We start from the raw sequence: 27,548 nt of genomic DNA, 5'->3' as shown, positions 1-27,548 counted from the left end.
AAATGCTGAAAGCTCTGGATGTGGAGGGGGTGTCATGGATGACACGCCTCTTCAACATTGCGTGGAAATCTGGGACAGTGCCTAAGGAGTGGCAGAACGGGGTGGTGGTTCCCCTCTTCAAAAGGGGGATCAGAGAGTGTGTGCCAACTACAGGGGTATCACACTTCTCAGCCTCCCTGGTAAAGTTTACTCCAAGGTGCTGGAGAGGAGGGTTCGGCCGATTGTCGAACCTCAGATTGAAGAGGAACAATGCGGTTTTCGTCCTGGCCGTGGAACGAAGGACCAGATCTTTACTCTCGCAAGGATCCTGGAGGGGGCCTGGGAGCATGCCCATCCGGTCTACATGTGTTTTGTGGATCTGGAGAAGGTGTATGACCGGGTCCCCCGGGAGAGACTGTGGGATGTGCTGCGGGAGTACGGGGTGGGGGGGTCCCTTCTTAGGGCGATCCAATCCCTGTACGTCCAAAGCGAGGGCTGTGTCCGGGTCCTCGGCACAAAGTCGAGTTCATTCCATGTGGGGGTTGGTCTCCGCCAAGGCTGCGCTTTGTCACCAATCCTGTTTGTGATATTCATGGACAGGATATCGAGGCGTAGTCGGGGTGGGGAAGGTGTGCGGTTCGGTGGGCTGGGGATCTCATCGCTGCTTTTTGCAGATGATGTTGTCTTCATGTCATCATCGGTCCGTGACCTTCAGCTCTCACTGGATCGCTTGGCAGTCGAGTGTGAAGCAGCTGGGATGAGGATTAGCACCTCTAAATCTGAGGCCATGGTTCTCAGCAGGAAACCGATGGAGTGCGTACTCCAGGTAGGGAATGAGGTTTTGCCCCAAGTGAAGGAGTTCAAGTACCTCGGGGTCTTGTTCACGAGTGAGGGGACAATGGAGCGGGAGGTTGGCCGGAGAGTCGGGGCAGCAGGGGCGGTATTGCACTCGCTCTATCGCACCGTTGTCACGAAAAGAGAGCTGAACCGAAAGGCAAAGCTCGCGATCTACCGGTCAATTTTTGTTCCTACCCTCACCTATGGTCATGAAGGTTGGGTCATGACCGAAAGAACTAGGTCGCGAGTACAAGCGGCCGAAATGGGCTTCCTCAGAAGGGTGGCGGGCTTCTCCCTTAGAGATAGGGTGAGGAGCTCAGTCATCAGTGAGGAGCTCGGAGTAGAGCCGCTGCTCCTTTGCGTTGAAAGGAGTCAGTTGAGGTGGTTTGGGCATCTGGTAAGGATGCCCCCTGGCCGCCTCCCTAGGGAGGTGTTTCAGGCACGTCCAGCTGGGAGGAGGCCTCGGGAAGACCCAGGACTAGGTGGAGAGATTACATCTCCACACTGGCCTGGGAACGCTCGGGTCAGCCCAGTCAGAGCTGGTTAATGTGGCTCGGGATAGGGAAGTTTGGGGCCCCCTGCTGGAGCAGCTGCCCCCGCGACCCGACTTCGGATAAGCGGTTGAAGATGGATGGATGGATGGATGGATGGACATTTTTGGTCACCACTCACTTGCATAGAATGACAGAGCTGACTGAGATATTCTTCCAAAAATCTTTGTTTGTGTTCTGCAGAAGGAAACTAAGATGGCAGTGAGTAAATGATGAGAATTTTTCCCTTTTGGGTGAACTATATCTTTAAGGAGACATAAGTGTTTTGTTTAACATTACAAATAGTTACAAACACCCATGCCAACCTAAACACAATTGCTTAAGCAATTTTAAAATAATGTAACAAACCACATTCATCCCATTTACTGTAAGTGATCAGAGGAATAAAATAAATGTTACTCAAATGTTTTAATGTATTATTCCAATGCATGTTACTCAGTTACATATACCGTATGCACATTGACAGCAACATATTTTCTCAGCTTTAGTATATTATGTTATGATATGCCACTCAGCCCGAAAAGTCATTTCTCTCAGAGGCATGACAATAAAAAAAATTAAATCACATTAAACCATTTTCCAACACACCATGATTAAGTGCCATCAAATACAACAAAGAAATGGTTAATAAGTCCATGTGTCTTTAAAATAGCAGTTTTGTGAACTGTCACTGTTGTTGATGCTATGTGATTTTCTTAAGTTTCATCTGTTGCTCAATCATCATGTCAAACTCTTGTCTTTCTCTAAAATAGAATGAAGGGAAAACAAATGAAGATGCAAGATCCAGTTGTCTGGGTTAAAGAGGCAAATAGATTTCAAAATTTCTAAGTTACTCTACCTGTTACTAAAGCATGGCCCTCTACGATACTTTTCCTCTGCCTTCTCCAAGGAAAGCTTGTGGACTCCAGCAATGGCATAGATAATAGCCTAATTTTTTTTATTTTATTAAATTGAAGCATGGTTATACATGACCAAAATGGGAAATGTGTAACTGGCATTGATGGTAAAATGCTATGAATCAACCAATTACCTCTGGCAGGAGCACATCAAGAATAAGGCGAATCCTGTCTGCCTGGATGTTTTCCAGGCAGGTGTTTATTTGAAGGGCGTTGTCACAGACTTTGTTCAGGTAACGGTACACCTTATCAACCTGTTCCTCATCTTCCAAATAGACATCAACCACTGGGCGTGTGGGCTTCAGAAGGGCTTGAAGCCATTTTGATGACTCCTGACCGCTGATGATTGCCTGTGAGCACCAGACAAAGGGGTTAGGACCTGGAATACTGGCCTGGGTCTTCAGCATTTTAATGTGCATACAATTGTTTTTCTCAATAGAAATGTACAGTACTCACATTATAAATGCATCTCTCAATATACTGTAATTCGCCATCATTTAAACAGCACATTGTTGTAAATTAACCAAAATTGCAGTGTTGCTTATCTTACCAATAAGCGATTTTCGACTCTTCGCTTGTTGACAATGAAGTCCACCAACTGCTCGTTGGCACGGTTGCGTGCAGCTTTTGATCGGTCTGGCAGCACCTTCTTCGAAAGGAGCTCATCTTGCTCTTCCACAACAATATCCTCAACGTTTTCATCCACGTTGTTGCACTGCTTACTCAGAACCTCCTGACTGGGGAAGGTCAGCACAAATTTCCCTTCAGAATACTTTTTCCTTACTGGGCAGCCTGGGATCACAAATCAAAGGATAATTTTTGTTAAATCAACACTGTTTAATAAGGGTGTCTAACTTGATTAAGGGTTGTAGGTTGGTTTATAATAAGTAGGCTGATTGAGAAATATGTACAGTAAAGAAAACTTTAAATTCTATCAACAAGAATAAAAGAGAATAACTACAGTTGTATGGTTAATTTGATTGCAATGGGTTAATAAAAAAAAAAAAATCTACAACTGTTACAAAAGGAAACATACTGATGTCCGCAGCACAATATTCGATGAAGGAACCAGCGAAGGAGCCACAACCTGCCAGAAAAACATTTTGAATTTAAACTTCTTTGCATCTCAGCCATTTAGTTACTTAACTCACAAGCAAATCACAAGCACATAGATAAAGTAGTGCATGAGAAGTTTGGTTCAAATTCTATATGCTTAAATGAGAAACTGTATTCTCAAGCTCTATTTTTATGGAGTTAAATGTGTGCCACAATTCCGCATGTGCAAAATATTTTGAGCGTGTAAGATTTTAATTTGAGCACACATATGTTCTGCGTGCGCAAGATGATATTTTGGGCACACAAAAAGGTATTCTGCATCTGTGTTTTGTAACGTATCTTCTTCCAAGTACGTAACACCGTTTTTTTGCGTATGCAAGATCTCACTCGCTCTCTCCCGCTACCCACACTGCGTGTACTCATAGCTTTGACTGCTTGTTTGCTCAACAAGGTCACAGCATTATAATGTGCCAGAATTTAAGCCAATCAGCAATGAGGTGGTACATTTTGATTGGCTGGCAAGACCACAGATCATACTGGTAAAAACAAGAGGATGAGAAGGGGATAGTTTTTTTTGAAAAAAGGAAACGTGTAACACATTATGACCACATGAAAGCAGCTCTTTTGTTGACTTAACTGTTTTTATTTAACCTTTATGAAATATATTTTTATTCTGTACACTGCCAATAGTCTTACTAGCTAGCTAACAATCTGGCTAGCTCTCCTAGTTTGGTTCTCTTAACTAGTATTTGGTTATCTAGGTTACCAAGTTACACTTACGTAGCTACTAGCTTGGCCATGTTAGCTACCACTTTAATCTGAAATTATATGAATTTAATCTCTCCAGAGTGTAAAACTCTTTTTAGACTAATGTAATTGTGTAGTTTTGTGGGAACTTAATTTGGCTTCTATCTATACCACAGGATATTCTGAGAGAGGTATAATAATATAAAAATAAAAGGTGACCAGATTACGGTCTACCATGGATCCGCAACAACTGAAACTTCTTATTTTTGTTATTATTATATGAAATATTATTTCCTTTAATAAACATGTTATTTAGTCCACCTTCTTTAGTGTCTTCTATTTTTTCGACAGCCTTGCATATTATAAATATTATGAATATTACTAGCCTAGGTGAACATTCCTTGATAATAAATGAGAAAATTTCATACATTGTACCCCAATCCTAATGGTAAAATTGATTGAAGAAATGGAAGAAAAGGATTATGTCTCCTGTCATAGTTTGGGGTAAATTAAATGTACAGTATATTGAAACTCAATTCTATGAGAGAAAAAAATTATAATAAATAAATAAATATATATAGGAAGAAATCCTTAGCATTGCATAATCCCAGGCTACTATATTTTGAAAAACTGCATTACCAGTAAATTAAGCCTTAGTGTATTCCAGGTATGTCTATAATTAATGGGGTAAATAGCTTTTGTAATGATAACTGCATACAATATATTAAGTGTGTACTGAACTTGGAGCATTGTCCCTGTTGGCTCTTCTGCTACATTTACAAGATCTTCATGGTTGCTGTAGCTACTACAACTGTCCAATCTGTCCAAGTGCTTGTAAGCAGCTTCTAATAGCCAATCCTGACGTAGGAGTCAGGCGCATGTACAGGGCATACGAGGAGAGAGAACGAGTGAGATCTTGCACACACAAAAAATGTCTTCATCTTTGCAAGAAGATACATTTATTTACAAAACGGAGTTCAAGCGGTACAAAATAAAATTTTCCACCTATTGTCGAGTTAATTCAAAAGGGAGTGGTGGAAGAAGTTGGAGAGAGTAAAATGTTGGTATTTGGCATGATTTTCCGCCAAACTCACTTGCACCTAGAGTTAGCGCATGCTTCGATGAAAAAAAAAAAAATCTTCATGACCATGTCCACTGACTTTGTGTGTATGTTTTATGGCATTACACTGGGCTTAGTACTAGCATCTTAAAATAGGGTCATAACACAGGAGCTAAAAACTATAATGACAACAGCAGTAAAAAATTTAATAATAATAATAATGCAGAGTAGGATTTAACTGCTATCCTCAAATGGTAAAATAATATTTCTAGAGAATGTAATGAATAAATTCTAAACCAGAAACATGTTGTAAATACACACAAATGTTTAATATTACACACATAGACAAATATACATACATACCAATGCGGATTCTATAGTCTGATATCAGTTCCAGAGACCAGGTAATAGCACTGCCGTACTTCTCTTTCGCTATATCCTAACAGAAGTGTCAACATGTCATTTTTTTATTACAACATGCCAACTTAAATGTCTTAAGTATTAGAGGTGTGAATCTTCACTGGCCTAACGATTAGATTATAAAACGATTCTCAATGCATCTTGTCCTTCAATATCTTTCTTTTTTCAGTTTCTTCCAAATTTGTTACTCTATTTTTTCCCTTTCAGCTTTATATGTAACAGACGTTTTAAAAATCAGAACGAGTCACATTACATAAACTGGCCTTTTACTTTCAGGATGAGCTGTCAACAAAACATGGAACATCCACAAGTTTGAATAAATGGTTCTTTAGTTTAAAAGAATATCTCAGTTTTTCAGTTTCCTTCTTATAAAAAAAACTTATAAACCTTATAAAAAAAAATACAAAATGATTGATTCTCCATCAAAACACACTGAATGCTATTACTTCAACTGATTGTATTATACATTTTAAGCATTGTAAATCATTTAATAGTATTTAATTATTAATTAAAAATAATCTATGCCATGCCATTCATTTTCATTTTTAAACACAATATGAAGTTGCTGGTCCAGGATGAGAGGTATATCTGCTTCTATGAGAGTGCAGCTGTCAGCTTCTCTTCTCCTCACCTGCACAGGTGATAGTAAAGCAGTTTAAATAGCACAGTTGTTGCTTCAGACATGTATCAAGCATCCTGTATGCACTGTTCTAGCTGTTTGCTCTGCGAGTACAAGATAAAACCTATCATCAGGTGTGCGCACTGTCCTCAATCAGTGCAATTATCGGTGCGAGCTCAGCTTTCATGTTGTTTGTTGGCTTCTTATCACGAATAAACTCTCCTGTTGCTGTGTGAGTGGGTTTGTGAAAGAACGTCGGGATCGTGGTTTCATTCGGGCACAAATGGTCATGTGTTTCATTAAAGTCAAGTGCACAAACATGACTGTTTGCAGGCCAGCTGTATGCATTTAACTCGTGTCTTTTTTTTCTACATCTGTCTTTGGCGAGCAACACTGCTGTGCCATGATTTCAACTCAGAATAGATGCTGATTCTTCTGAGGATCGATTCAGAATTATTTGAGTATGAATCACGATGCATCGCTGAAAGATTTTTTCCAACAGCTCTATTAAGAGTGCTCAGCATAGCAATGTCTAAAAAGCCCTCTAATTGCAGAAATATGGAAATAGTGAGCATGCACTCTGAAAGGGCATTATATAAAGCAAAACATTTTTAGCCAGAGAGCTTTACCATAAGTTTATCTGACTCTTCACAATCCAAGGGCTTTAGGGTTCGCAGGGATACGGAAAACCTTAAGAACAAAAGAGTGAGGATGTTACGACCAAATATTTTCAGACTATGGTATTTATTATAAATTCTACAAATGGTGAATAATAATAAGATGAATTCTTACCCTTTTCTGATTCTCTTTTTATCAAGCAGGAAACCATCAATAAACACAATGCTAGCTTTTTTGCTCTTGTGATTTACACTTTTAACCTACAGAACAGACGCATAAGCGTCAAAATCAACTGCAGTTTTCAATGTCAAGCCACAAACTACACTAAACAGTTCCACAGTTTGCCCAACTGTGCTGTACGTACCACTGCTGGCCAGTAGGGGTATTTTCTCAGTTTGCACCACACGCAAAGTCCCTCTGAGATTGACAAACGCTCTGGAATTGAGCAGTTCATATCATAACATTGACCAAAAAAGCAGACTGCATCTTGAAATTGTCCCGTTTCCCCCAAAGAATTCTCCTTGTATTGTTCACTCACTTTTATTGTCCTTCTGCAAGAAGCTGGGTAGCTCCTCTTCATCATCGTCCTGATCCTCTTCCTGCAAGAGGGATTTGTTGAGAGGGTAGGGCTCCTCTTGAAGGCTCAGCTCAATCGAGAGGTCAGAGGACATGTTTTGATCTGCTGGGTACATAACATGACGTTATTATCATTATTAGCATTAAAATGAATATCTCTTGGAGATCAGATAAGACAAGCAATAAGGCATTTACATTTGAAGGATTAGTTTACCCAAACATTTTTGTGTCATAATTTACTCACCCTCATATCATTCTTATGTAGGACACAAAAAAAATGTTTTTTTTATTTTTTTACTTTCAAAATGTGAAAGTGAAAGAGTGGATTACTTGTGGATTACTTTTCTGCTGCTTTTAATTGAATTTTGGAGCTTGAAAGGTCAGGTCACAATTCTCATCCATTGTATGGAACTAAAGAGCTTAGATATTCTTCTAAAAATCTTTGTTTGTGTTCTGCAGAAGAAAGTCAAACACATCTGGGATGGCTTGAGAGGGAGTAAATGATGAGAGAATTTTGGTGAACTATACCTTGAACTGTATGGACTATTTCCACTGTTTACATATGTCTTGTATGCCTGAGAGTTTTGGGGAGAAAAAGTGTGACAATTTTGTTCTATTGGTATTTCAGTCAGTGGTTCACATAAATTATGACATATAGCTATCAATAAGAGCCTGGACTTGGAGTGCTTTTAGGTATTTGTAAACTGCTTGCAAGTTTCTTTCATTCCTTAAAAAAATAGTTCCACTAATGGAGGGGGAACGTGTTCACAGACGGTGATGATTTTATTTAACATGTTTTTAAATATTGAGTGTTTTATTACCCTGGAATAAGTTTTAAAAAACGAATTAGCTCAGCTATGAGGGTTTTCTATTATAGCTGCTGAGAGAGTGACAGTAAATTGGTCATCTTCTCCCATCTGACGGTCTTTATCCGCCTCTCTGGTAAGTGAAAATAATATTTGCTGTGATCTCCCATTCACCGCTGTTGAAGTTTACCCTGCAAACATTTATTTCGGAGGGTGAAAAAGGTCTATAATGTTAGCCAATCATAACAGTGGTCGTGACTTAAAGCAGTAGTACAAAGAAACAGAGCATTTCAGACAGAGGGCCAGAAACAGGGTTTGGTGGTGGTGACGGCATAGTGGGCTAAAGCACATAACTAGTAATCAGAAGGTCGCTGGTTCGATCCCCACAGCCACCATCATTGTGTCCTTGAGCAAGGCTCTTAACTCCAGGTTGCTCCAGGGGGATTGTCCCTGTAATAAGTGCACTGTAAGTCGCTTTGGATAAAAGCGTCTGCCAAATGCATAAATGTAAATGTAAATGGGGTGAAACATTTTCATGAAAAAAAGCATAAATGACCACTTTTAGTCTTGATGTTCATTGCAAGTTTGTGGATGCTAGGGCTATGAGCATCACCGTGACAACAGTGCCACCGGTGATTACGCACGTGACGAAAACATATCAACTTACATAAATGACCAAATGAAAACTTTAAATCAATTGCTAAAATAATGCAATTTAATGAGTATAGTGAAGTATTAGATCTTTAGCATCAGTGTTGTGGATTCTTTATCACAGGGGCGTATTCATTTTCTGTTTTTTAGAGACAAGATACGCATTTAGCAATTCAATTCAAGCCAAACTCATACCCCAACTAGGTTTAACAACTACACCTCCAATCGTTCCCAACTGAAGTTACAATCTTGAAATCCTTTCACATGATCACTCACAAGAGTTTATTTGTGATAAAAATGTGAACAAACAACATGAAAGGGCTCACACCAATGTATACACTCTATCTAGAACTCAAGCTCCGTTGTGCATTCGCTGACTTCATTGATTCACAGTTTTAAGTTATAATAGTATATTAATGAAGTTGATATAGCTGATTGGGCTCATTCATTATCTCTCTCTCTATATATAAAGATGGATTTGAAAATAGGTGATTAAAAGTACTTCAGTTTACCTGGGCTCATGTGCGGAGTATCACAATACTCTCTCTACAAGTTCACCTGTTCAAGCTCCATTGTAAATTTGTTTGTAACCCTTATAAGAAATTCTTATAAGAGCAAAATTGTTTTAATCATTATATATTGATTTGGTATCCTTATTAGGATTCCTCCAATCACATTTTGTAGTATAACCAAATTACAAAAGATCTGCCTAGCAACTCCTGTGTGTTTCCATACAGAAAATTGTTATTGGCTAGAAAAAAAATGTGGCTGCGTTTGTAAGCAAGTGCTGAGAGAGAGGAAAGAGATGAAACGTAACCAGAGAAAGAACTAGGCTGGGTAAACTAAGATATAATAAATGTTGTAGTTAGAAGGTGATTTAAAATGTTAAAGAAACTTTAATTCAGAAGAAGAGATTGCAAGAACCCTTTTGAGCCTGATTTTAGATATGTAAAAACATTCGTTTGAATCTCGGCCTGTTTTTTTTTCCATTGTAACTCTGGATGGAAGATGGCAAGCCACCTAGCATTGATTCTTTGACCTTCAATGACTGTATAGAGTGTTCCGCTCCATCTAAATGCGTGGAAGGACTGTACAAGAACTCACAAATTCCACACATGAATATGGCTATTCAGGCCCTGGATAGAATCGTCATTTTCTTTTGTCAGAAAAGGCTGAACCTCAACTGATCTGAGGAATATAAAGTTGGAACAAACTGAACTGATCAAATTAACTGATCAAGAGGACACACACACACACACACACACACACACACACACACACACACACACACACACACACACACACACACACACAAATGTGTAATTGTTTGTTGCATTTCATTGTTGCTGTTAATACAAGTTACAAACTTTAATGGTATATTTGATTGTCTTTGATTTCAAAAAACTCTTTGATGGGATTTACAGAAGTCTTTGGGTTCCTCCTTTATTCAGCCCATCAATTATTCAATTTACATGGCCTAGTGTGTACTTACCCACAGAAGGTTTACGCAGTAAACCTTGGCGAGCCAGCCAGGAGTTTGTAATGTTGCTCAATTTGAAGAACTGTTTTGTTTTTTGTTGAACTGTTGTGCTGGAACAACATTGTAAATAGTAAGACTGCAATTCAGTCTACTTTAAACAGTGTTTCCTTCTAAAATGTCTGTTGCCTTGATATAATTAATTTTGTACAGATAACATGGATGTGGTTATTAAGGAGTATTTGAAAGTACCCAATTGTGTCTTGATAAGTGAGTTATCAAACACTGCTGTTGATTAAGTTTTTGAGTTTTTGCATAAGTATGGAAGCATCTCTCAAACCGTAGAGATAACTGATATTCAGTCCCCATACTGTGGGCAGGTAGTAGTTGAATTCGAACATGGTTCTACCATGACAGCTTTAGAAGCTCTTCCCTTACAGGGTCACAGACCCTGTCATGGGGATCCTGAAGTAGTTCATCATATTCAGAGTCTAACAAGAGTCTACACAGAGACCTGTGACACCACAACCACTGAAGCTTACCTGTCTGAAATGAAACAATTAACACAATTAAAAGTTGAGTGGGAAACAATTTTAAGATGTTCTGAGGGATGAACTTAGTAGGATTAGTGATTCTGTTACAGATCAGCCTGTGCTGGATGACATTATCCCACCTTCAGATTATGAAAGGTCCCCTTTGCCTTGTGAACCAGTAGAAATGCTTTGTTTTCAGAAAGATTCAAATAGACTTTCTGTGGACACAGGCCCTCATACACCCAACACGAATGAGATCCCTGCAACTGTTCCAACCCCAAGACTTGACAGTGTCCCAGTCATGCTTTCACCCAGTCATCTTACCACCCAGATGTTCAGCATGTGGTAGTTGAGCATGTAGTAAGGTGCGGGGAGTTAGCTTCTCAACTCTACGCACCGCTAAAGTTCTTAAAACTTCTCTGGCAAAGTTCCTCATCAAACTTTTGAAGTCGATTGCGATACTTGCCATGGAATAGTCAATTTTAACTTGAATGATCCCATAATTAGTGATGCAAAAGTGTTGAGGAAGATCATTGAAAGGGATGAGCTTTTTGCTGCATTTATCCATCTTAAACATAAAAGCCATCTGAGAAGCAATAGCCTTGCAGCCACTGAGTCAGACAATCAGCTCTTGAAACAATTTTGTCGAGGATGCTGGAATAATTCCTTGATTTCAAATCTCCAGCGTCAATGACGCAAACCTAACCCCCCAAATTTCCAGAATGTTTGCTCATGCTGCACACTGAAGAGGATAGGCAAGCAGCTAAAAGTAACCGAATGCAACAGAATCTTTGGGCAGCAAGAGATCCAACCCAATGTACAGGCTTCATGTAATCTGTGTTTTACAAACTTTGACTTACCTGTTGAAGGTGATTACATCCCCTCAGCAGAAGTACAGCCCTTGCAAAAACAAATTGCTAAACTGCAAACCCATTGCAAATCTTCTAGCCCTTAGAGAAGAGAAAGCTGCTAAGGCAAAAGTCCCAAAGCGTGACAAACTAAAGCTAGTTGAACACAAACAAGACAATAAGCAGTTGACAAAAACTCCTGCTACCACCTCAAAGACAAAGCCTTGTTACTGTTTTTGGTGTGGTGAGGATGGCCATTTTGCTTCCACCTGTAGTAATGGACCAAACCCTACACTGGTGCAAGCAAAGAAAAGGGAGCTTAGAGAAAATTAGCATGCTTGGGACATACAGAACAATGCACTAGAACGACATGAGTTAAACTAGCAAAGGCCCCTGTGGTGGGACACACAGAGGCCATGCATGGCTCATGTCCCACATCCAAGAAAGCCCAGAAATATACAGTAAAAACACATACTGTCCAACAGAGCTGAAAGCTGTCGAGACAGCTTATTGGAGAAAAGTGCATTGCAGTTGTCCAAGTAGATTGGGACTGACTGTAACTGTTTATTAGATACAGGGTCTCAGGTTACAACGGTGGCGCAGTCATTCTATAATAATTATCTTTCTGACCAACCCATTCATCCTATCGACCAATCGCCTGCTGTAGGAGCAGCGAATGGTCAGTTAGTGCCCTATTTGTGGTATGTTGAAGTCTGCATTATTCCCCAAAGATTTCCTTCACTCAGAACCTGAGATACCTACCCTTCCTTTAGTTGTCCCTGAAGTTAATTCAAGCAGCGAAGACCCTCTGTTAATTGGCACTAATACCCTGGATGCCATATATGAGCAATGCAGTAACCAGCCAAAATAATGAGGCAGCTCCTCTCGTTATGGTTACAATCAAGTTTGGAGAGTACCGAATAAAAGACAGAAACAAGCAGCCAGTGGTAGACTGGGCTTAGTAAAACTCAGGGGGCAGACAAATTAAGTTAGTCCTGCTGGGCAAAAGACATTGCTTGAGGGATACATAGTTTGAGCCACTGCAGTTGGAGATGAGACATGGGACTTACTTGAACTCATTACCTTACCGAAGAGTAGTCCCTTTAAAGTACCAGTCTCCGAGGAACAAATCTGATCATGACATTCTACTTCACAGTATTTTATCCGAACTCAGCATTCCACACCAGCTTATCCAAAACCCTTGTGTGAATGAATGGAAGCTGACCTCAACTCATTGTTCCAGTCAGCATGGGAGAACTCGAGATTCTACATTGAAGTTTGACTTTGGACAGTCTCCATTACCTGTGGAGTGGAGGGAATGTATAACACAGAAATTGAATTCTTTATCAGACATCTTCTCCCATCATGACCTTGATTTCGGTCACGCCACAAAGATAAAACATCATATCAAATTGAAAGAGGAGACACCTTTCAACCAGTGAGCATGTCCAATCCATCCCCAAGATGAGACAGTAAAGAAGCATTTCCAAACCCTTTTCAATAATCCGAGAATCTGAGTCCTCATTTGCATCACTGATAGTTGTAGTCTGTAAGAAGTATGGAGATGTACACCTTTGTGTGGACAACAGGAAATTGAACATGCAAACCATACAAGATGCTTAAGCACTTCCAAATCTGGAGGAGATATTCTCTGCACTTGCAGTATCTCAGTGGTTCTCCGTGATGGATTTGAAATCTGGATATTATCAAGTCGAAATGGAAGAGAAAGATAAGCCCAAGAATGCCTTAGTTTGCCCATTAGGCTTCTGAAAATTTAATCGGATGCCACAGGGCAATACATATGCCCCCAGCACTTTCCAAAGCCTCATGGAAAGATGCATGGGAGAAATCCACTTGAAAGAAGTCCTTGTTTTTCTGGATGATATAATTGTTTATTCTGACACCTTGGAGGAGCACGAAAACAGGCTTGTTCATGTGCTCGGACATCTCAGAGACTACGGACTAAAGTTGTCCCTTGACAAATGCTAATTCTTTCAGACTAATGTCCGCTACCTGAGACAAATTGTGTCTAGGAGTAAAAAAAAAAAGATCCTGAAAACAAATTGAGCTTTAAAAACCTGGATGAGACCCCAGAACTTAAAGGATCTAAGGTCGTTCCTTGGATTTTCAGGATACAACTGGTGTTTCATAAAAGACTTCTCAAAGATCATCAAACCACTGACCAATCTCACAGTTGGTTATCCACCTCAGCATAAAGGGAGTAAGAGAGTTACAGACTGCAGGTACTTGAATAGCAAAGAGCCTTTTGCTGAACGTTGGAGCCAAGAGTGTCAGAAAGCATTTGAGTCCATTATCGATAAGTTAATCTCAGTTCCTGTTCTTGGCTTCGCTGACTCTAAACTATATTACATGCTGCATACAGATGCTAGCACTACTATCTTGGGTGCAGCATTGTACAAGAACAAAATGGGTTATTGCTTATACAAGCAGAGGGTTAAGCCGTAGTGAATCAGGATACGCAGCCCACAAGCTTGAATTTTTAGCCCTCAAATGGGCCATCATGGAAAAGTTCCATGATTATCTCTATGGAAGCCAATTTACAGTTGTCACAGACAATAATCCACTGATTTACCTGCTCGCAACAGTCAAGTTGGATGCAGCAAGCTATCGCTGGCTAGCTCCACTTTTACCTTTAACATCAAGTACCGAGCAAGTAAACATAACATGGATGCTGATGGATTATAAAGGAGACCTCATGATGCGTGGGAGGATGATGGTGCATCCAAAGATGAGACCCAGAAAATCCAGCGATTTACCACACATCTCGTAGCATCCTTAATCTATTGAGAGATATCACTAGAGAAATAGTTGAAGCGAAATGTCAAAGGCATATTGTTAGCCAAAATTAAGCATATCCCTCTCCTTTGTTATGTAGAGTCTTTAGCAATGCAGTAATTAGCTGGTCCTGCCATCTTTGAGGAACAGGACATTGAGTGTGGTGTTTCACCTTTGCAGAAGTACAGCCAAGCATACCTCAAAAAGCTGCAAAGAGAGGATTCCATCATTAGCCAAGTCATAAATCTCCTGGAGTCTGAACAACGGTTACCTGCCAATCTGAAGGTTGACAATCCAGACCTCCTGTTGATGCTGAGGGAGTGGGACCATCTTCAGCTGAAGAATGAACTCCTATACAGAACACAGCTGTGTGAAGCCCAGACAGTCTTTCAATTAGTATTACCAGAAGTGGTTCGACCCATTGTACTCCAGAAACTTCATGATGACATGGTCCATTTAGGGATTGAACAAACTCTTGACCTTGTTAGGTCAAGAATTTATTGGCCCAAGATGTCTCTCGAGGTGGATCGGAAAATGATGCTAAGTGTTTGTGGAACAAATTTTTCACACACTACGTATTCCCTGAGCGACTCCATAGTGACCAAGGCAGAGATTTTGAATCTCATGCCATAAGAGTGACGCCATGCCATGCCATCACAAGCATTCATAAGGTGAGAACAAGCCCATACAATCCCAGAGGGAACCCTGCAGAGTGTTTTATCGTACCCTCCTAAGCATACTAGGTACCCAGCAAGATAAAGAGAAAACTCATTGGCGTGATTATGTGAAACCATTAGCTCATGCTTATAACTATACAAAGAATTAAGTTACTGGGTTTTCACCCTATGAGCTCATGTTTGGGCGACAAATAAGGATACCTATTGATATTGCCTTTGGGTTACCTGTCAAGGATGGTAGAACCTCTTCTCATTCTCAGTATTTAAAGAACTTGAAATCCAGATTGGAACACCGCTATGGAATTGCATTCCAAAACGCTAAGAAAGTTGCTGAAAAGAAAAGAGATGCTTTGACAAGGTTATCAGAGAGTCCACCTTGGAGATCAGAGACAGAGTACTAGTGAGAAACCTGCATCTGTGTAACAAGCATAAACTCACTGATTAATAGGAATCTACAGTTTATACAGCTATTGTAACTAAACATATGAGAGACTTACCAGTGTACACTGTGAAGCCAGAGAATGCAGATGAGCCGGTAAGGACACTGTACCATGATCACCTTCGTCCTTGTGGATATCTTCCTGAAATAAAAGAGTCAGAGGATGTAGTTATTCCCGCTAGGAAGCCAAGGACAAGAAAGTGTTCAATCTGAAGAACCTGATTCAGAAGATGAGGACTATTGGCAGCCAATGTTCACCACATCAGATCTCACAGAAAAGCAGACGGTGGAAGTATATGAAATTCCATGGATACACACATTTTCAAATCAGCCTGTTAAGAACATGAGGGATATTCTGTTACAGCCTGATCCAGACCTGAGCACAGGAGAGCAAGACTTACCTGGTGAAATTTTTGTGGAGATTCCTTCTGACGGTACATTTGCCACTACTCAAACTAAGGATGAAGCAGTGTATCGGGGTAACTTACCTCGAACAAGAGTTGAGGAAGGGAACTTACCTGCGACATCCATTGATGAAATAGCAGGAGATGCAAATGAGAGTCCATACAAACAGAACTCACTTATAAGAGAGAACACATATGGAACTTGTGCGGATGGACAAACAACAAATTGCATAGGACAAGACCAGATTTCCATGGAGGCTAAGGCAGATGTTGAGAAATTCTCCAATGAGATGCTTGGTGAATGTCCTGTGTGCAGATCAGAAAGAATTATAGACCTCTGGGATTGTTTCATTGCAATCAAAAAGAAGTTTAATTAGGGAAAACCCTAATTTAATTTGCACGTACTTTCCTGGAAGGATTTCATCAAGCAGTTGTTGACACATTGAGAAACACTACAACCTCAAAATTACTATGTGATCAAAGTAACATGAAGGTACTCATGTTAATTAAGAGGGGGAGGGTGTAACCCCTATAAGAAATTCTTATAAGAGTAAAATTCTTATAATCATTTTATATTGATTTGGTATCCTTATTAGGATTCCAAAAGATCTGCCTAGCAACTGCTGCGTGTTTCCAAACAGAAAATTGTTATTGGCTAGAAAAAATGCGGCAAGCCCCGCCTCCTACGCTGCATGTGAGCAAGCACTGAGGGAGAGGAAAGAAATTAAACGTGACCAGCAAAACTTGGCTGGATGGAAGATGGGGAGCAACCTAGCATAGATTCTTTGACCTTCAATGACTGTATAGAGTGTTCCTCTCCAACTCCACCAACAGTGTGGTAGGACTGTACAAGAATTCACAAATTCCATTGGATTTCCTTTCCCCCAAAATTTAACCCATGTAGCATCTGGACCACATTTATTCATTATTTAATGAATAAGCCAACAGATGTCTCAAGACTGTAGCAAGCAGAGGCCCACACTGATCCCCCACTGATCGTTATCAGCAAAGGAATGCAGAAAACATGATTCACTCCTTTCCCTTATAAGAAATGGACCCAGAACAACAGACTTTTCTTTACTAAATTATAGACAAACTGTCTAAAATAACCCCTAGGTGCTTAAACTAACCCCAATCGTGCAAATGTGTCAGCTTCCAAACAAAGGAACATTTCCCGCTTGGAAATTGCACCTTTTTCATTGGTTCCTCCTTTATTCGGCCCATCAATTATTCAAATGACATGACCTAGTGTGTACTTACCCACAGAAGGGTTACAGCTTCATTACAGATGTAAGTTGTAATATTATATTTATGCGGTTGATGGCTTGTTTATCTCATATATTTATACAATGCATTTGAAAATAGCTGATTAAAAAATTGCTTACGTTTACCAGGGATCACCGCTTCTCGACATGCATCTTAGATGACAAAGAATCCTTAAAGTACTATGAGTGGATCATTTGAATAAACAAGGTTTCATTCAACAAGGTTATTCTTCTTCTAAAACACTGTCAATGCATTGGTAATATCTTGCAGTGTTGTTTATTTCTCATTATATTTTCGTTAACAATGTTTGAATTAAAATGGTTAAAATTATCCTCATAATCCTGTCTTTGTTAAAAGGAATACACTTGGGTTTTAATTTTTATTTTGTGTTCAATGATGCACTTTTTAAAGTATGATGCATAATGAACACATAATTTGCACACATTCCCACTCTTCAACCACCGTATGACAACGTTCACCTTCGGTGATTGGTCCCTAACCACCACGGTGTTAAAATATTGCCATTGTAACAGCGGCAATAGTGTGTTTAGTGCTTTTTGTTTTGCATAAGAAAGAAAATCATAGGGTTTGGACAACGTGAGGGTGAGATTATAAAAAATCATTTTTGGGTGATCTATTACTTTAAGGCATGTTGCAGACACTCTTATCCAGAGCAGCATACAAAAATGCTGTTTTAATCAACTGATGGCAAGCCTGCAATTTGGAATGCAATGTGTATACAGAGAATATTTAGCATAAAAGGGGCAATTCTATTAAATAAATGGGAGAAATTGGAATGGCCAACGGTCAACGGATGTAGAAAGGAAGTCCCACCTTACAGGAAAAAGAGCCAGTCACCTTTTAGATCCAGAAATCACCTGCCAATTGTCAATGTCACTTTATTTATAAAGCAAACTAAAACAACAGCGGATGACCAATGTACTGTACATAGTAAAATAAAAGTTAATACTCAATTAAATACATAGATAAAATAAACAATCCATAGCAATACACCTATAGGGCATATAAATAATGTCAGAAAAGAACCATCACCTCACCGATTAAAAGCTATCGCAAACAGATTTAAAACTGGATATAGTTGAGGTGGTTCTAATACTCACACAAAGACTGTTTCAGAGTTTTTGAGCTGCTACTGAAAAGGCTCTGTCCCCTCTAAATTTGAATCTGGTCCTTGGCACTACTAAAAGTCTCTGATTTGAGGATCTCAAAGATCTCCCTGGGCAATGTTCTGACAAGAGATCTGTGAGATAGTATGGCGCCAGACTATTGAGAGATTTGAAGATCATCATTAGAACTTTTAATTAAATTCTATAGTGTACCGCAGCCAGTGTAGTGAAATTAACATAGGTGTGATAGGTTTGTATTTCTTAACTCCAGTTAAGAGTCTGGCTGCTGCATTTTGCACCATTTGGAGCCAAGAAAGGGAAGCTTGCCTAATACCTGTATAAATCGAGCCGAGGCGTGATAAAAGCAATTAACTCGAGAATAAGCATCCGCTTTAGCTATACTAGCTGGGAAAATCGAATTTTTTTTCATAATCTGAGGCAAAGAAGCACAGATAGCAATATTGTCATATTTTACTGCTGATTTGAAATATGTTCTTTGCTAATAATCTTCACCAACCATTTTGGAGACTTTGGTCTTTCCCCATTTTCCAGTATGGAAAAATAGCAGCCCGAGAGCATTCCAAAGATGTTGCACAGTGGAATGACTTGCAAAAAAGACTGTGTATCTGCTTGAAAAGAAGTTCTTCATGCACAAGTACAAACAAGTGCAACTAGAAAAATAAACCTAATAGACAGCATCCGAGACTGTTTTTATACCTGATTCCTGAGGCTTTGTCTCCTGGGTTTTCAAGAAAGGCCTGACAGAAGGCGGCATCTCAACGGAGGGCTCTTCTTGAGGAGATATTACTGGAGATGCTGCAATATACTTGCAGCGTTTCGCTTTGGGAGAGGTGCTTGACTTTTTCTGCACATTCCTTTTTCTGTGACCCCCTGGCCTCCCTGCTGCAGCAAGCCTCTGAGGTTTGTCCGTTCTTGATGGTGTTGCATCTGGAGGAGATTTCTGACAAGGCTACCAAATGAAAAATTGTGAAACAGTTAAGCTTGACATTTCAAACACTCAACAATCAAGAACGCTATAATTAATGTAACACATACCCTTGCTGGATTTGTCAGTGGCACTTTCTGAGGTCTAGGGGGTCTTTGTGGTGAACAATTATCCTCAGCTGTGTTTGGAGACAGGGGTTGGAGGTCTGATATAGGTGTAGAGCTGAGAAAAGGGCTTGGCTGAAGCTTGCCCCGTTTTGGAGTACATGGTCTAGAACTACAATTGTATTTAGTGTGACAGGAAGATATCTCCTTTTGAGGCAAATGAGATATAGTAGTACATGTGGGAAGCCCCGTAGAAACCTCAGAGGGAGTAAAAAATGTTTTACAGTGCCGAAAACATGTCCCTTTGATGGCCTTTTTTGTATTGTGTGGTTCTGAGCTTGCAATGTGTGCAGCTTTGTCCACTCTTTCAGAACAAACATTGTTACCAGTTACGTTGCCGGAGGCATCCACTCCTTTCTCATTGGGCTGAGTGTCTACCTTCTTTCTGCCCTTATGAGATCTTTTTGAAGTCATTGCTTTGGGGATAGTTTCTTTTTGAGGCACCTTTGGTTCAGGTTCATGTGACTTTGAAGAAACTTGTCCATTTATACCAGTTACTTGATTTTTAGATGGTTGTAAACACACAGGGGAGTCAGTAGGGGCACTTTTGTTGACTGCTTGAGGTTTCTCCTTTTTTTTCTTAGTTCTTCTCCATCCACATGACTTGGCAGGATATAGATTTTGAGTCTCTGAGGTTCTCTCACTATGTAAGATGTAAACATCACCTGAAACAGGTGTGTCATGTTCTGTCAGAACTTCCGTGATGGTCCGGCAGGTCCTGTGTGGGTTCCTCCGATGGTGTGAAAAACTCATCCTTACTACCTCTGATGTCTCAGCACTTCGGCACAATCATGGTTTGTTTCATTGTGTAGGGCTGCAGAGAAACCAACAGTGGAAAACCAACAGTTTAGCATTCAGAATTGCAAAAAGAATGAATGATCATGAATACCCCATACATCTATCTGATTTGTGTGAAAAGCCACATCCTGTATGCAACAATTTTCACAATAAATCTGGTAGCTTTTAAATACACACAACATTTGTATGGTAGAAAGTTTAATATACACACATATACATATATATACATATATATATATATATATATATATATATATATATTCAGATAATTTAAATGCATTACATTCTTGTGGCAGAAGATTTAATCATTGATAAGACAATACAAAAATGGCTTTAGAATACAATGTATTGTTTACTACCATATTAATGAACATAAGCAAATCATTGGCATACAGTTCACAAATATCAATTTCGCAAGTGAATTTGTCAATCAGTTCCAGATTTATTATGGAGGGCTTGTTTAAGGACCCGTCAATTTCAACAAGCGTCAGAAAAGCTTGAGTAGCGTCTCTGTTTTGTGCTGTTTTTTTCTTCACTGTATAAACTGCGCATTGCCACACAGCTGAAATTTCAATTACTGCTCTCGGTTTAAACAGGTGGTACTACAACCTTGCATTTCTCAGGAATCTTCCTTATAACAATCTGGGGGCATTGCAATTAATTGTGTTTATTAAAAAAAAAAAAAAAAAAAAAAAAAAAATCGCACTGAAGTAACACATTAAATCGATAGCCCTAATATATATATATATAAATATATATAGCAAGAAATACACATGGGACTCTTATTTTGAAATGTCTGCACAAGTTGTGAGCTCACTGATGGCTGATTCGCTGAGAATGTGTATCTGATTCAAACTGCTAACCTGAGCTCCTGAGTTCAAACCTTATTTCTTTTCGGGTGATTCATGAAAAAGATCTGGTTCAAAAGAGTCATTTGATCATGACCCTCTCGCGCTGGATTTGTAGTTGTTGCGTGTGGTGCAGCGAGCACGTCATCACAACAGAACGAATAAAAAATGGTGCGAGACACACTGGTGCTCTAAAGATGTTTTCAGTAACTCACAAGATGATATCTGATGAAACCGCATATGAACGCACACAACCTGACTGCAATGGCAACTACACTTTAAATTATAGGCTCAATAAAAAAAAAAAATTCACACTTGTGACCATTTTAGTTGCAATCTGGAGCCCTGCACAAGCTTCTCACAATAGGTTGCTGGAATTTTGGAAAGACAGAACTGGTGTAACAGAATCAGGTTTGTAGGCCTCCTTGCTCGCAAATGCTTTCAGTTCTGCCCACAAATTTTCAGAAAATCAGATCGAGGTCAGGGCTTTGTGATGGCCACTCCAATACCTTGACTTTGTTGTCCTTAAGGCATTTTGCCACAATGTTGGAGGTATGCGTGGGGTCATTGTCCATTTGGAAGCCATATTTGCGACCCAGTGGCTTCTTCCTTGCTGAGCAGCATTTCAGGTTATGTCAATATAGAACACGTTTTACTGTGGATATAGATACTTGTCTACCGGTTTTCTCCAGCATCTTCACAAGGTCCTTTGCTGTTGTTCTGGGATTGATTTGCATGTTTCACACCAAACTACGTTCATCACTACGAGACAGAATGCATCTCCTTCTGGAGCAGTATGATGGCTGCATGGTCCCATGGTGTTTATACTTGCGTACTATTGTTTGTACAGATGAATGTGGTACCTTCACACATTTGGAAATTGCTCACAAGGATGAACCAGACTTGTGGAGGTCCACAATTTGTTTTTCCTGAGGTCTTGGCTGATTTCTTTTGATTTTCCCTTGATGTCAAGCAAAGAAGCACTGAGTTTGAAGGTAGGCCATAAAATACATCCACAGGTACACCTCCAAGTGACTCCAATTAGCCTATCAGAAGCTAATTGGCTAATTGCTTATAGTCAATTATAAGTGAAACAATCTGTCTGTAAACAACTCTTGAAAAAATTACTTGTGTCAACCACAAAGTAGATGTCCTAAACGACTTGCCAAAACTATAGTTTGCTAATATGAAATTTGTGGAGTGGTTAAAAAAAATTACTTTAAAATGTACTTTTAAAAAGGTTGATGACTTCAACCAAAGTGTATGTAAACTTCTGACTTAAACTGTAGCTATCTATGGTGTTGATGTCAAAGTGTAATTAGCTAGCGAAGTGGATTTCAAAAGATTTTCAAAAGTTATTGTGAGTATTTTAAAGTGTTAAGGGTGTCATAACAACTGGAAGCAGGGAAGATTTTAAAACAAAAGTACTTCATTCACAAATACACAAGATCCTACATTCATTGTAGAGAGACTCATGTGCATCTGTGCTCATGAAACTCCAAGAGACAATATCATTTAAAAAAATTATATCAATATATAATTATCTTTAAATATATATACAGTGAGGAAAATAAGTATTTGAACACCCTGCTATTTTGCAAGTTCTCCCACTTGGAATTCATGGAGGGGTCTGAAATTGTCAACGTAGGTGCATGTCCCTGTGAGAGACATAATCTATAAAAAAAAAATCCAGAAATCACAATGTATGATTTTTTAACTATTTATTTGTATGATACAGCTGCAAATAAGTATTTGAACACCTGTCTATCAGCTAGAATTCTGACCCTCAAAGACCTGTTAGTCTGCCTTTAAAATGTCCACCTCCACTCCATTTATTATCCTAAATTAGATGCACCTGTTTGAGGTCGTTAGCTGCATAAAGACACCTGTCCACCCCATACAATCAGTAAGAATCCAACTACTAACATGGCCAAGACCAAAGAGCTGTCCAAAGACACTAGAGACAAAATTGTACACCTCCACAAGGCTGGAAAGGGCTACGGGAAATTGCCAAGCAGCTTGGTGAAAAAGGTCCACTGTTGGAGCAATCATTAGAAAATGGAAGAAGCTAAACATGACTGTCAATCTCCCTCGGACTGGGGCTCCATGCAAGATCTCACCTCGTGGGGTCTCAATGATCCTAAGAAAGGTGAGAAATCAGCCCAGAACTACATGGGAGGAGCTGGTCAATGACCTGAAAAGAGCTGGGACCACCGTTTCCAAGGTTACTGTTGGTAATACACGAAGACGTCATGGTTTGAAATCATGCATGGCACGGAAGGTTCCCCTGCTTAAACCAGCACATGTCAAGGCCCGTCTTAAGTTTGCCAATGACCATTTGGATGATCCAGAGGAGTCATGGGAGAAAGTCATGTGGTCAGATGAGACCAAAATATAACTTTTTGGTCATAATTCCACTAACTGTGTTTGGAGGAAGAAGAATGAGTACCATCCCAAGAACACCATCCCTACTGTGAAGCATGGGGGTGGTAGCATCATGCTTTGGGGGTGTTTTTCTGCACATGGGACAGGGCGACTGCACTGTATTAAGGAGAGGATGACCGGGGCCATGTATTGCGAGATTTTGGGGAACAACCTCCTTCCCTCAGTTAGAGCATTGAAGATGGGTGGAGGCTGGGTCTTCCAACATGACAATGACCCGAAGCACACAGCCAGGATAACCAAGGAGTGGCTCTGTAAGAAGCATATCAAGGTTCTGGCGTGGCCTAGCCAGTCTCCAGACCTAAACCCAATAGAGAATCTTTGGAGGGAGCTCAGACTCCGTGTTTCTCAGCGACAGCCCAGAAACCTGACTGATCTAGAGAAGATCTGTGTGGAGGAGTGGGCCAAAATCCCTCCTGCAGTGTGTGCAAACCTGGTAAAAATCTACAGGAAACGTTTGACCTCTGTAATTGCAAACAAAGGCTACTGTACCAAATATTAACATTGATTTTCTCAGGTGTTCAAATACTTATTTGCAGCTGTATCATACAAATAAATAGTTACAAAAATCATACATTGTGATTTCTGGATTTTTTTTTTTTAGATTATGTCTCTCACAGTGGACATGCACCTACGATGACAATTTCAGACCCCTCCATGAATTCTAAGTGGGAGAACTTGCAAAATAGCAGGGTGTTCAAATACTTATTTTCCTCACTGTGTGTGTATATATATATATATATCACAAATATTCAGATGATTAAAATGCATTACATTCTTGTGGCAGAATCATTGATAAGACAATACAAAAAGTGGCTTTAGAATACAATGTATTGTTTACTACCATATTATTGATCATAAGTATATCATTGGCATACAGTTCACAGCAATACATTTCACAAGTGAATTTGTCAATCAGTTGTAGATTTATTAGGAGGGGTTGTTTAAGGGCCCGTCAATTTACACCTACGTCAGACGTCTCGGTTGTGTTGCGTCATAAACATAAAATGTTTAGGTCACTGTGTCAAGTTAAATATAGTTTAATACTCAATCTTTAAACACATCTTGAGATCCCTTAGTTCACATCTGCACTCCTTCGAGTGTTTTGAACGTAACGCATGTTTGTGGATCGAGTAGTGACACTGCCTACTTAAGTGTTTTCTTCACTGTATAAACTGGCCATTGCTCATACAGCTGAAATTTCACTTACTGCCCTCTGGAGTAAACAGGTGGTACTATAAGCTTGCATTTCTCAGGAATCTTCCTTAGTATGGTCCGTGGGCATGCGATTAATTGCGTAATTTTTTTTAACGCGTTATTTTTTGTAAAATTAATCGCGCTGAATTAATGGGTTAAATCGACAGCCCTAGTAAAAATACAAGTTGTCACTGTTGGAAATGTCATATCAACTACACATTTTAACACAAATTATAGTTAAGTTGAAACCTAAAAATTAAGCAGAATTACACGTATAACAATGAAACGCTTGTATTATGAAAAAGTGAAGTGCTTCAGCTGTCTGAATGTGATCTGCCAGGTCCAATTTACCTCTGCGTGCGTCGGAAAAACATTTAGAGTGACAGAAAAAAACACCACACTATCATTTTCATGTAGTAAAGGGGTGCTATAGACTCACCATCAACTCTTGGTGAAAAATACTTCGTGCTTCCAAACAAATCCATTGTGATCGACTCGGAAAATGGGCGGGGCTAAATAAGGTAAACAGTGCCGATACTTCACAAAATCGAAATTAACTTTTTTTATTTTTTTTCACAGCACCTTACCGGAGTGTGTAGATGTCATGAAGGGACGGTCCTAAGTCAGTAACGTTGATATAATTGCCTACTTCGAGTTGTTTTGACAGCCAACAACTGCACAAGTTGAAACAGAATACGTGACATTAGAATCATCATGGCGCCGCCTAGTGGTTGCTCAGGAAAACTGTGGTAAAAATGGGCAACAGAGATCAAACTAAACCCGAATAAACACATTATACTTGCTTGATACTGAGCTTAATGCTAGTTCCCGTGACTACTTTAATATTTGGTTTGCTGTCAAATACTTAGTACTTGCACAACTCTTCAACTCTAGCTAGAAATATCCTGGACAAAAAATGCTAAATAAACCATATAAAAGATGAGGTGGAGCTAAGGGCTTTTGGTATGATTCTATATTTCTATTACACATAAATAAATAAATAAATAAATAAAAGCCCAATGCAACTTAAAGGGAGCGTCTAAACCACATTAGATATTTAACTGCAGACATGTTGACAGTTAGCATTAGCAGCTCCATGGAAAACCAATGAAAACACGGAGCCAGCGAATGCAACCATGTCCACAAACTCTTTAAGAGCAGGTTAAGTTGACACCATTTAAAATGATTTAAGATGTTTAAGATAAATACAGCAACAGCAACAACAACAACAAAAAATCATTAAAATCATATGAGAGATCATACTGCACCTACTCATTGGATTTCTAGTTGTTTACGAGGTGATCGACCGACATGAGTGTTTCTGTTTTAGAACCAGGAAGTTGGCTAAACTGCCTGGCGAAGGAGAGAAAGCTCAACTATTCCCTCCCTTAAACACTGAAGATGACACTCTTTAACTTTCTTTTCTTTTCTGTGTATTATTGCTCTGCTTTTAATGTGCACTGCCGTATTAAATTATCCAATCATGTTGTGCTGTAACACTCTCAAACTGATTTGATCTGCGTCAAGTCAAGATTCAAATATATCTGTAATTATTTAGTACTGATTATTTTATTATTTTAGATATTGAATCATATTCATAATACAAATATCATACCGCTTTGCATACTGTAAATAGAACATATTAAATAATTAAAATTTAAATAAATAGAAATGTGTTAACAGTTTTTTCACAGTTGCTTAGACACTCATCAATTCCATGAGCCAAATACCCAAACCATTACATCATTTTCCAAAAGAAAGACTAAAACCGTTACATCATTTTCCAAAAGAAAGACTTAATATCTCAAAACTATAACCATTCCTGTGTTTCAAGTTGCAAATCTGTTAAACTTTTTTTCCCTTCAAAACGCATCATAAATTCAGCATTTTACACCATGTGAGCACGAGGAAAGCAAAAGTTTTCAAAAACCCTCACAATGTCAATACAACCTGAACTCAATTATCATGCAGTTCTCACCATGTGAACAACACTAGGAAGCAAATTGTTCACACACCAATCAGAATGTTGTCCCAGGATGTATAAAAAGGGCAGTATACTGTAGAGCATACTGAGTATAATGGCTTCTATAGCTTAAAAGCTGTGGAAACTATTAAAGTACAGTATGGAAAATAGTTGTTTGAAGATTCTTCTTCAAAAAAAAAAAAACATTTGTTTTCCACAGAAAAAATAACAGCATTCGGTTTTGGAGCGACATTATAGGTGAGTTAATGATTGATCACTTCATCCCATCTATTCCAGGAACCCCAGTATGCATCGTCATCCCAAGAGACACTAGACATTGGCTACAGCCTAGACACTGCACAAAAGCTTCTTGGTTCTTCTTGTTCCATTCCTGAATAGCAGCATGTAATGCTCTAAACTGATGCATATTGGAGGTTCCTTGTTCGGCTTAGTTGACGACACCTTGTGTGGTCTGTCAGAGCCCTCGTCAGCCCCTGAGTTCATCTCACTCAGCAACTGAGGTTCTAACTGAAAGCTAATGATGGGAATTGGCCCATGGTGATTTGCCCCAGAGATCCCAAGTGCTCCAGTGTTCATCCTCATCATCCCAAGAGAAAGACACTGCTTCTTCTGTGGTGTAGGTGTATGGTTCAAAACTTTCCCTTCTTTTCTGGGAGCCACCACTAGAACAGTGTCTCTTCAATAGGACAGCAAGCCTGGGAACACAGGCACATTACCTAAAAATGCCAGCTTCCATCTTATATATTACAGTTTTTCTGAATTGCTAAAACACTATACCCATTCTAT

At 39.4% G+C, this 27,548-nt stretch overlaps 1 protein-coding gene across 6 annotated transcripts; it reads right to left on the bottom strand.

The window, feature by feature from the left end:
• Positions 1–1,351: 1,351 nt before the first annotated feature.
• LOC127649508 (PWWP domain-containing DNA repair factor 3B-like) lies at positions 1,352–26,183 on the bottom strand. Of its 6 annotated transcripts, none has more exons than XM_052134644.1 (13): positions 26,051–26,183; positions 19,440–20,307; positions 19,101–19,353; positions 7,322–7,465; positions 7,148–7,218; positions 6,958–7,043; positions 6,795–6,855; positions 5,490–5,565; positions 3,300–3,350; positions 2,814–3,055; positions 2,398–2,613; positions 2,206–2,294; positions 1,352–2,110 (listed from the first exon to the last, which is right to left on the bottom strand). In XM_052134644.1, exons 2-13 carry the CDS (start codon positions 20,244–20,246, stop codon positions 2,050–2,052), a joined length of 2,157 nt encoding a protein of 718 aa, XP_051990604.1. In that variant the 5' UTR covers positions 20,247–20,307; positions 26,051–26,183; the 3' UTR covers positions 1,352–2,049. The 6 variants fall into 6 exon arrangements, with proteins under 6 accessions (XP_051990604.1, XP_051990608.1, XP_051990605.1 ...); XM_052134648.1 differs by having other exon boundaries at positions 7,322–7,462; XM_052134645.1 differs by having other exon boundaries at positions 26,047–26,116.
• Positions 26,184–27,548: the final 1,365 nt, after the last annotated feature.

Source organism: Xyrauchen texanus, chromosome 9 (genome assembly GCF_025860055.1).
Source record: "Xyrauchen texanus isolate HMW12.3.18 chromosome 9, RBS_HiC_50CHRs, whole genome shotgun sequence".
NCBI classification, from domain to species: Eukaryota; Metazoa; Chordata; class Actinopteri; order Cypriniformes; family Catostomidae; genus Xyrauchen; species Xyrauchen texanus.
This window is presented reverse-complemented; position numbering and strand designations above follow the sequence as displayed.